Consider the following 12,116-nt stretch of genomic DNA (forward strand, 5'->3'; position numbering starts at 1 on the left):
GAGTTTCATAAAAAAAAAAAATAATAAAGACTGTTAAATCGCCAAAATTCATAAAATTTGGAAAAAATACAGTAGTTTTCATCTGCTTGAATGATGGCAACTGTTGCTGGATTTTTTTTTGGAGGGGAGAGGGGTTACTGGTTGCTGGTGTAAGGGTTGGGATTTAGGACATACATTAAAAGTTAATTTTTAAATGAATTTGAATTTTAAAAAGAATTTGTTGACAAGAAAAAGCTGAAGACCTAAAACATGCGGCACGAAAAGGTGACGTCATGTCGCTTTTCAAGCATGTCAGAGACCTTGGTGATGGGAAATCACCAAAGACAGGCGCAGTTAAATCCATCTATGGCGAAATGCTAGAAGATGAAAACGCGCAACTTGATCGAAGGAAGGAGCACTTCGCAAAGCAACTAAACGCCGAAAGAATCTACGTTGATCCCAGCGTCCATTCAGCAAACAACATGTGGAATTCTACCAGAGCCTTATGCCCCTTCGGTAGAAGAGACACAAAATGCTCTACGGAGAATGAAGAACAACAAGGCACCTTGAACCCGAAGATCACCGTTGAGCTGCTAAAGCACATGCTGTTCTCCCTCGTCTGGTCAACCGTAATAAGTTAAATGTGAATTATAGTAAATCTTGCTTTTTATTGTACGGTAGGAGCTCAAATTATTACCCTTGGATAGACAGACTTAATATTGCTGATATGAGTATTTTAAGAATAAATTGTATAAAATATCTACGAGTTTTAATTGATGAAAGTCTCAGTTTTAGAGAACATATAGATTATATTAGTATTAAACTCACTAGGAATGTTGACATTTTAAGAAAGTTGAAGCATATTTTCCCAAGAGATATTTTAAGAACACTCTATTATTCCTTAATTCAACCTTATCTGCTATACTGCTGTAATTTTTGGGGTAGTACATTTCCTTCTCATCTCCATCATATTCGAGTTTTTCAGAAATTGCAGCGCTTTGCGAGAAAAGCGCTTCGAGTGTTATGTGGTGTAGGTTTTAAATATATAGATTGCAAAATCTTGCCTTTAGCAGGACCTATTACTTTTTATCGAAGCCTGTTTATATATAAATATTTTCAAAATTGTTTACCAATATGTTTTAAAAGTATGTTTGAATTAGGAAGTGATATTCATACACATTTTACGAGACAGTCCGATATAATCCGTCGTCCGCTCGCTATTATTCGTAGATCTCAATTTTCTATTCGGCATCTAAGACCCCATGCATGGAATTGTTTACCTACGACTTTGAGAAACATGGATGATTTTCGTGAATTTTGGTGGGAATTAAAGCTATTTTGCCTTAATATTTATGTTTTTGATAGTTGAGTGGACCTCAAGTGGTCCTCAAGTAGAGCCAAGATGTTGGTTTTGTTTTAGGCGATACTGTTCAAGTGGTTTTAGTTTCTTTTTGTTTTGTCTTTTTTGAAGTGCAATTTCCTATCGATTGAAATGCAGGGTAATTGATTTTTTTTCTTCTTTTCTTTTCCTTTTCTTTTCTTTCTTTTTATTTTCGTCTCCTTTTTCGTATTGTTTTTATTTGTATGTGTATTGGGGTTGTAAGCCCAAACAAGCTTTGCTTCGGGCCAATTGCTTGTTTTGTTTTGTTATTTATATTAATAAACCCATCTTTCTCCCTCTCTCTCAAAAACCAAATTGATACCTGAAGAATTGAAGGAAGGGATAATCCTTCCGCTACGGAAGCGCAAAAGTAGCCGAAGCGATTGCTCAAATTACAGAGGTATTACCCTCCTTTCAGTTCCTGGAAAACTATTCCCCATGACGTCACTTCACAGAAATATCTAGTTCATCTGTAAGTACCACCAGATTCAGCAAGCAGGTTTCATGCCCAACAGATCCACGACCGAGTAGATATACAGTATTCGCCAGGTCATCGAGAAAACCCCTGAGCTCCAGCGTAGAGCATATATTACCTTTGTTGACTTTAAAGCAGCTTTTGACACGGTGGGCCGTGAGTCTCTTTGGCTTATTCTAGAACGAACGGGTCTCCCTGATAATTACTACCACCTGTTCAAGGCGCTCTTCACTGGTACAAAAAGATCTGTCCAAGTTAATGGTCGCCAAAGCCCGCTATTTAAAATATATACTAGTGTAAGGCAAGGCTTTGTTGCTGCTCCTGAACTTTTCAACGCGGTGATTGATTATGTCATAGACTGAACGACGAATCGGCTCTGATTCGGACTGAAATAAGGCGATAGATTCATAGCCGATTGCGACTTCACAGATTATGGTATGGTTATATATTGGTATGGTTATATACATAGTTATACATACCATGGTTATACATGGTATGTAATTCTAGTTATAGTAAACTGTTAGTCTTACTATCTACTATTATTATCTTGCTTTCGCCTTGATATGCACTTCTATACCTGAACTTGAGGCACCCCTCAATACACTGCCCGAACTAGCCCTGAAAGTGCAACTACATATTAGCTGGTAGAAGAAAACAATAATGATCGTCGACCCGGCAGGTAAATTCGCCAACTCACGAGCATTCAACATATTAGGGCACGGTGTTGAAGTTGTTAAGTCTTTTGCTTACATTGGATCTGCTATCTCGGATAACGGTTCAATTGAAATAGAAGTCCAGTCGCGCACCGCTAAAATCGCGTCAATTATGGCTGGATTATGCCGTTTCGTGTGGTCAAAGCCCAACATCAGCCGAAAAACAAAATGCGGATCTACAACAGGACCGTAACGCAAGTCCTTCTCTGCGGTACTGAAACCTGGCCGGATGTTGCTTCTGTTAGTGGTGCCATAGATGCAACCCAAACAAACTTCGTAAGACGAATCGAAAGGATCAAGCTGTACGACTTCGTCTCAAACATCCGACTACTAACATTAACGGATCAGACCCCTAACTCTCGTCAGCTAACCGTAACACCGTCGAAATCTCCACTTATGTCGTATTTTAATGACTGCCTTCAGAGAAGTCTTCATTCCTCAAAGCTTCATGTTTCTTTTGTATAATAGAAAGGCAGGGTGTTCTACGTCGCTACTTTTGTCCAGCCAAGAGGGATCAAAATTATAGTAATATACCATTTAATGGCATGCCACCTTTACACAGGCCCTATCGTATCGTCGTGCGGCCTAACATCAGAACGCCTAGTTTTCCTCAGTAAAATACTAAGTTATCACCAGTTTTTTGCCGACGATTGTTTGACTATTGACATATACTTAGGGGCAATGAAAATAGATGGCGATATTGTTTAAAAAGACCTTCTGAGAGTCCAAAATCTCCCGAAAGTACACTTCAAATAGTATGTAATTCTAGAGTTATAGTAAACTGTTAGTATTATTATCTTTATTTAAATTAGGAGCCACGTTTTACCTGGCTGCAGCTAGAACATTCTCGTATACCTTTCATTGGCGGGGACATTCGTCCTAAACACCTCATTTGAGACAGCTATCTGCTCTTTCTAAGATTCTTTATCAAGTTTTTGAGGTATAAGGAGCACCCAGTAACTGAGGCACGGCGATCTTTTTTGAGCCACAATTTTGAAAATTAGCACCTCTATCCCAGTATTAGCTCTACTGACGCCCTCTATTTCCTATATTTTACAAATACACGCCTTATTTTATTTTAAATTGTCATATATAGCTATGAAGTAACATATATCTCACATAAACATTTTTTTTTCATTCGTAAGTCAGATTTATGAATCATTTCTTGCGAAAACTTTTCATATTATCTAGATTTGTGTTTAAAATAAATTTCTTTATCTATGAAATGTGTTTAATGTACTTAATTTCTTTTCCTGACGTCAAGAGACAACATTCTTTGTGGCGTTGGATATTTACTTTTCCCGTACCAATCTATTGTGTCCAAATTATGAAGTGGAATGTAACGAGAGATTGAGTTTTAATTTTGTGAATGAAAAGTGAACAAAATAAGATTCTATTTTAGTAACACTGAACTCAAGAAAGATTTGTTCGGGTTTTTAGCAAAATACTAGATTTAATCACGCTTGTGCCTTCCACAACAACCCAGTAAAAGAATGAACTCTGGCCGATTGCAACAGAAAATGTAAAAAGCCATTTTGAAAGAAAAACACTTAATTGGGAAAAGATCGCCAACAGGAGTTAGTTCAGCAGTATTACGTAGTATTTCGGTTAATCTTAACGGCAAGTTTGTTGCAAAAACAAATTTAAGGAGATTTTGAAAAATAGCCTAAAACCGTTTTGAGAATACCTCGGATTAAAAAGGAAACTGCATCATTAGAATCACAAAATATATAAACATTATAATTAATGTTATATGCTTAATAGATTAACCTTGGAATACATGGGATTGGCAGCAAAAATATAAAATAAAATGTATTTCTATAAGAAAAAAATGTCCCAAGAGTAAAGGTCTTTACGTAATTTGTCCTAATTTCTCACATGTCCGAAGAATTTGACCCTAAAAACTATTCCCTAAGTCAATTTCGCCAAAAAAAAAACAAACAAACAAAATTTTTGAACTTGCTAGTGCCGGGTCATCCCTGGGGCACTACAATAAATCATGGAAACTTTTACAAATATCAAATAATAAACTGCATGAAAAATAAGGTTCAATCTCACTTAAGGGCTAAAAAAAAGAAAGATTTAAGCTGATATATATGGGATGAATCGTATTTTCTTTCGGCGATCCATCCCGGGCGAAAAAAAGCCCCGAGCTGATGTTATAGAGGGAAATATCTAGAGATTTTAGTGTACTTTTCTGTGTTACAGTTGAACAGTTTTGAGGAAGTTTATTAAGATATTCCATTTGCAATCTGATCTTACAGAGGAAAAATACCTAGAGATTTGGTGTTTTTTCTGTGTTACAGCTGAGCAGTATTGAAGAAGTTTATTAAGATATCCCATTTGCCAATCTGTTCTTGTAGAGGAAAAATACCTAGAAGTTTGGTGTTCTTTTCTGTATTACAGTTGAACAGTATTCAGAAAGTTTATTAAGATTTGCCATTTGCTAATCTGATCTTATAGAGGAAAATATCTAGAGACTTAGAAAAATCAAGATATTTTAGTGTTCTTTTCTGCGTGACAATGGGCAGAATTCAGTAAGTTTATTAAGATGTGAATTATATTTATTCTTCTACGCCTTTAGTTCAGATAGTAATCTTATCAGTAAGGGCTTATTCCAGACATTACAGGATTAAAATTCTAATTGAAATGTTGTTCTTTTAGCAAACTTTGCTCTTCAAATGGAACGGTTTGTCGGGCAAAGGCAAACTTACAACTGCTATTTGGATAGAGTCGAATTTATTCAAAAATATGTAAATCGTTTCCCACTTTGACATCCAAGTTTGATTCATAGAAACTTAGAACATCGCAACGTTTACCGTTTAGGAACTTTGAGAATCTGCTCTTATGTTTTAACAATGTTGCCAAATATTTGCTTTGCCAAAAATTGGGGGTCATCCGTATGCACAAGGGAGCCAACTAACATAATAGCGAAAATACCTGTAACAGTTAAAAATTGCAACAAACCCACTCAGCCCATTTGAAAAAAAAACCTAAACTCTACGTTCATTATGTAAAACTGTAAGAGACCTAAAGACCGCAACGAGGCACAACACTCTTGGTCAGCACAATATGCTTTACAACCCGAATACTTAGCCCCGCATACTTAGTCCTTCCATTATTGAAAGAGTTATTGTGGAGGTACAGCATAAAATTTATTTTCAGAGGTCTACTCTTCACAGAAACCCTGAGCTATAAATAAAACTTAAACTGTATGACCAAAATAAATAGATTCTGAATAGTATTTTATATTTACTCTTCTATTGTTGTAAAAATGATGATAATTCATACAAGCTTCGCTTTTAAAAAGGGGGGGCAGAGGATACCCCCCCCCCCAAAGACACAAAACTGAAGGGTCTCAAAAATAAAACGAATCCCAAAGCTCCATACAGTTCCAGTCTAGCAAATCAAACATCAAGGACTTGTCTACGTCACGTTCAGTCTATGAAAATAACATCGTCAGTAACTATTAAACAACTAATGTAATTGATGAGTTTCGTGATCAGTTTGTCCAGCAATTAAAATTGAAAAAAAAAACAAGTTTTTTTAACTGAAAGTAAGGAGCGACATTAAAACTTTAAACGAACGGAAATTACTTCGTATTTGAAAGGGGCTGCTTCCTCATCAACGCCCCCCTCTTTACGCTAAAGTTGTTTACCGTTTTAAAAAGAGGAGTTGAGAGAAAGAGTGAAACTTTAGCGTGAAGAGCGGGGCGTTGATGAGGAAGCAGCTTCTTTCATATACGAAGTAATTTCTGTTCGTTTTAAGTTTTAATGTCGCTACTTACTTTCCGTAAAAAAAACTTGTTCTTTTTATTTAATATCTACCAGAAAAGGAACGCCAGATTCAAACTAAATTTGACAAAATTGTGAGAGCTTGACTCTTAGATGTTCCTTTTAGAGATTGGGCTCTAGTTGACATCGTTTGTGGGGAAAAAGGGTAGAGATTTCAAAACGTCTGCTAATTGGTATAATGACTAGGAAGGCTGGTAAAATTCATTTAGTCAAATATGGTTAGCAGCTATGTTTGCGTGTCTGTGTTCTATCAGAACCTCTCTGATGGATTGGCTATATTATTATTTTGTATAACATAAAGCTTACTATTTGACCATAATTTCAGCAAGTATATTTTTATCAGGTCAATCTGGACCCAACAATTTAAAATACGACTTGTTTTCTTAGGTATTCTTAAGTTGATTCGACGAAAGATGGGGCTTCTTTTTTTTCCTGAAACAGAACTTGGTCTGTACCCCGAGGTAGTTAGTGGTTAAGACAGCCCAAAATAGAGACTGGCCTACACGTTTTAGCGTTTGAAGTTCAGGATTTATCCTGTAAAGCAGCATTTCTAAATTTTTTAACCCTTATTGAACTTTTAGTTTAAATGACATCTCTTGAATAAATCAGGGAATTCCCGGTTAATATATTTCAGCTCTGTTACGGCACTTGGCAGTTATAAACTATATGCAATTTGTTTTGACAAGATTATTTCAATTTTTATCTCACGTATTCTATCATACTTCGCGTCACCTATCAGTCTTGTGTTTAGCAAAGCTTATGTTTTACGCATAGCAAGCTTTTACTATTTCCAGGCGACGACTGATTTATACGGAGAATGCTATGATGGCAACCATGCCTAAGCCCATGCTTTTTTTTTCACCTCCATGTGGCCGTACACAGGAGTAAAAATAAAAAGGAAAAAAAAATCAGAAAAAAACAATAGAGATGAAACACAAGAACAAGAGAAGCCAGTTCATAAAGATTACCTGAAAAATATGCATTTCTGGAGGATTTTGCGTCACCGGGTCCTCTCCAACAATAAAAACATAAATATTGTCATATATCTCTTTTGGATCACTGCTAGTAAAGGCTGTTGGATCCCTTATTAAATGAATTGGAAACTTTTCAATTATTTCCTGGAAAGAAAAATGGCATTCAAATTTAAATAACTGTGATGCAGTATAACCTCAATCATTCATATTTCAATGGTACCTCTGCATACGGAGCATTGAGAGAGTCCGTGAATATTTGTCCGAGGACCTTCTATTTAGTAAATCGCAGATTAGACACTAAAAGTAGGGTCGGAGAGAAAAATTTACTGGTGGCAGTTCACGGAAATGTGGAAACGAGTGGGCAAAGTCTTTTTTTCCAATAAACATACAAATAAGGTATTTTTCGAAGTCTAGATGGGGGAGGAGGGAAATTAGAGACAATTTTTTATGATTTTTCCACTGAAACGTATTTTCAAAGTATAAGGAGGATGTAATTACCCCACCCCTTGCGCAATTGCCTAAAAGGCAATCAATGCCCCTGTACAAGTAAGGAGTCAAGTTAGGTTTTGACAGGAAGAAAATATCGCTTCCAGTCTAACTTAACGTTGCAGCGACCCCAGTGCGATTAAGAAGCAGCAAAAATCATCGCTGTGACATTTTTCCTGTTTTTGAGAAACAATGTACAGATATACATGTACATATTCCACATGCACTTCTGACTTTAACATATATTATTCAGCTTTAATTTTGCGGATAAAAAATCAAAATTCTGAAAAAAAGCAGAAAAGGAGAAAAGAAAAAAAGTTCTGTGGCGACTGTAAAGTATTCTACAATTAAGAGAATTACAGGACTACTGATTTTGTTTTTCTTTACGATTTTCGTGACTTTTCATAAATTGCGACTATCACTTCCAGTTTTTAGGGAGTAATATTTCCTGTTATAATATTTCCAAGTATATATGCATATGGATACATATACATACAAGTACATATACATATGTATATTCCATATGTGCTTCTAGATTTAACGTATACCATGCAATTACAATATTGCAGAAAAAAAGCTCGAAATTCAGCAAAAAGTTGAAAAGAAAGTAATGTGGGATTTATAATATATTTTTCACTGGGCAAAAGTATAACTACGGGCAAAAGTATAACTACGGTTTTCCATTAAAAAGTTTGTTGGTCATTGCTTTTTCTTTGTGACTTCTTTTCATAATTAAATAAAAACAGTTTTTTAACTGAAAGTAAGGAGCGACACTAAAACTTAAAACGAACAGAAATTATTCTGTATATGAAAAGGGCCGTCCCTTCTCAACGTCCCGCTCTTTACGCTAAAGTTTGACTCTTTCTCACAACTCCACTTTTTGAAACAATTAAAAACTTTCGCGTAAAGAGCGGGGCGTTGAGGAGGGGACAGCCCCTTTCATATACGCAATAATTTCTGTTGGTTTTAAGTTTTAATGTCGCTCCTTACTTTCAGTTAAAAAAAATTGTTTTTTTGTATCTAATTTCTGACCGTTTTTGAATTAATGCAGGTTTTGAATTTGGCTCACCGTACATGAATAATTAAAACGAAATTTACATATTAATTTCACTCAAATGTTGCTTCTTATTTTTAGTTTAAAAAACTTGTTTTTATTTAATTGCTGAACTTTTTTGAATAATGCCGGGATATCCAGCTCCCCCTCCATGGAAAATTCCTTCCCCAACGAGAAATTTCTAAATGGAAATATTCTCCAACCTAACTTAAATTGGCAATATTTGTGGAACTAATTTTGTAAGGCATAGCAACAGAACGGCCAAAGAGGTCAAAACTATTTTTATGGAATAAAAGTCATAAGTTGAGCAATTCTCAAATGACTGAAATTAATAAAAGAAAAGATCTTTAAAATATATACGTAATAATATATGTGTGTTTCAAGCTTTAATGTTACTCCTTACTTTCCGTTGGAAAAAGCTTGTTTTTTATTTAATAACAACCACAAGCCGAAGACATACAATATCTTTGGTTTATTATCACATATAAATCATAGTTATAAAGCTGTTTAAAATAAAATTAAATGCTAAGATTGGCCGGAAAGTAACAGAAACAAATTATTGTTTATATCAGCCATTATTTAACAAAATTCAAACCTTGGCGTAAAGAGCGAGGTATTGACGAGGGGGCAAACTTCCTCATATACGTAATATGAGGGGGTTCGCCTCTTCGTCAATACCTCACTCTTTACGCTAAATTTCGAATTTTGTTCCAATTCTTTAAGAATGACCCCTGAATCACAAAGGCCGTTTAATTAGAATAAATAGCTACTAAAAATATTTAGCGCAAAGAGCGAGGCATTGACGAGGAGACGAATCCCCTCATATACGTAATAATTTATGTTCGTTTAAAGTTTAATGTTGCTCCTTACTTTCAGTTGAAAAACTTTTTTTATTTAATTTCTAATTGTTTTTAAATAATGCTGGGAAATCCAGCACCCCCTTCATGGACATTCTCTTTCCCCATGAAAAATTTCTCCATGAAAAGATCCTCCCACGCACCTCCTCCCCTCCACCAGAAAAAATCCTCCCTGAAAACGTCTGTATACTTACCAATAACCAATACTATATGTAGGCAAAGTTCACAAATTGCAACCCTTCCCCGAGGACTGTGGGGGATTAAGTCGTCCTCAAAGACATAGTTATTAGATATTTCGACTATGCTGAACAAAATGGCTATCTCAAAATTTTGATCCAGTGACTTTGGGAAAAAATGAGCGTAAGAGAGGGCCTAGTTGCCCTCCAGTTTTTTAGTCGCTTAAAAAGAGCACTAGAACTTTTAATGTCCTTTCCTAGGACCACTGGGTCGATACGATTACCCCTAGGGGAAAAAAACGAAAAACAAATAAACACGCATCCGTGATCTTTCTTCTGGCAAAAATTACAAAATTCCACATTTTTGCAGATTTGAGCTTGAAACCTCTACAGCAGGGTTCTCTGGTACGCTTTATCTGATGATATGATTTTCATCAGAATTTTTTCGAAAATAAGGCAAATTTTCTCAGGCTCGTAACTTTTGATGGGTAGGACTAAACTGATGAAACTCTTATATTTAAAATCAGTATAAAATTACAATTCTATTGATGCATCTATAGGTACAAAATTTCGTTTTTTAGAGTCTCGGTTACTATTGAGCTGGGTCGCTCCTTACTTACAGTTCGTTTCCACGAACTGTTTGATTTATGTAAACTAGGATTTTCATGTAAATCACTTTTTTTGCTCTTTTTACGAAATTACCTTCTCCAGCCAAATTCCTGTGTTTGTGGCGAAAACAACCAAAAAAATTGAAAAATTTCACATGTTGACCAATGGTCAGCGTTGCGCAGGTACCGATCTCCCGATTCAATGCCTTCGGCCAGGAGTGGAATGCATGGTTGGGGGCAAATAAGCCGACGCTTCCACGTGTTTCCTCCCACCAGATTTCTATAGATTTCTCATTTCTCCATTTAGAGTTGAAAAACAAACCGGTAATAATAAAATTCAATAAAATAATAAAATTCGGCTGTTTTAAATAACAATAATTGACGAAAGTAATTGTTATCAGCCTTTCTATGGATAGCAATTACAACAATTAATTAATTAATTAACTAAACAATTTTTAACGATATTTTTCTTCTGCAACAATTTGTTAATTTTTATTGCATAAATCGAGTCAGCTATTGATTTAAATTTTTGCAGGCTATACAAGGCAAAGTGACTAGGCTGTTTTTTTACAGCAAAGTGTTATCAAGACAAACGAGAATAAAATATCAATCTTCGTCATTCTCATTTGTAATAATAAAAGAAAGTGCACTTTAAACTTTCCAAGCGCTAAAATCGTGATAAAAATCCCCAGCTTATCGCTCTACTATTAGTAATTCGGAAACAATTAAGAAATAAATTAATCACAGCGTGTACTATCTGAACAACAAATCATTCAGGATTTTAGAATTTCTTTGGCTCATTTTTACTTCACTTTTTGCTTAAGTGCATTTCTTTTGCACCTTTTTCTATCTAGGCATATCTTGTCTTTTCCGAAATTTGCTTATTCACTGGTTGGAATTTTTGGAGAAAACAATATACGGTGGAAAAAAAATTCTTTTAGCATTAATATACAATTAATTTTCATACACAGCGTTCAATTTAGCACAAGTTACGTTCTGTTTCAGCATGACAAGGGAAATTTTTTCTAACTACAGGAAATTTTTGAGACTCGGATAATTTTTGAGACTCTACCCACTCCAAGTCAAAATTTTATCCACTCCAACACCAATTACCAAGATTTCTGTTTGATTAAGACGCAAAAACACCAGACCCAATCAGCCCACTAATTGATTAAGACCCAAATATCTAAACAGCAAATTATTCAGGATTTTAGATTTTCTCTGGGTTATTTTTGCATCGCTTTTTGTTTAAGTGCATTTCCTTTGCACCTTTTTCTATCTGGACATATCTTGTCTTTTTCAAAATTTGTTTTTTTACTGGTTGGAATTTTCAGAGAAAAAAAAATATACAATGGGAAACTTGTGCATTATCTTAAATGATATACGGGTTGGAACTTTCAAGAAAAACTAAACAAATTTTAATTGGGGAGAGTTTGAATTGGACCAACAACTCAAATGCATTATAGTACCAAACCGCAAGAACTGCACAACAGCTGCACAGCACCAAACGGCTGCATGTGCTCCTCATCTGTCCTACTGTATTCAGATATTTGTTCTTCACTTTCCTTCTATGAGGCTTGCATTTTCTTTCAATCATTTCTCTGCTCTCTTGCTACCCC

General features: G+C 35.3%; 1 protein-coding gene across 1 annotated transcript in view; it reads right to left on the reverse strand.

The window, feature by feature from the left end:
• The window catches only part of LOC136032732 (epidermal growth factor receptor kinase substrate 8-like), a 110,439-nt gene that overhangs the window by 81,260 nt on the left and 17,063 nt on the right, over nt 1-12,116 (reverse strand). The window contains exon 4 of the mRNA XM_065713056.1: nt 7,311-7,460. Coding sequence (XP_065569128.1) covers nt 7,311-7,460 — 150 coding nt within the window. The remainder of the gene's footprint in view (nt 1-7,310; nt 7,461-12,116) is intronic.

The sequence above is a fragment of the Artemia franciscana genome, chromosome 11 (assembly GCF_032884065.1).
Source record: "Artemia franciscana chromosome 11, ASM3288406v1, whole genome shotgun sequence".
Classification (NCBI taxonomy): domain Eukaryota; kingdom Metazoa; phylum Arthropoda; class Branchiopoda; order Anostraca; family Artemiidae; genus Artemia; species Artemia franciscana.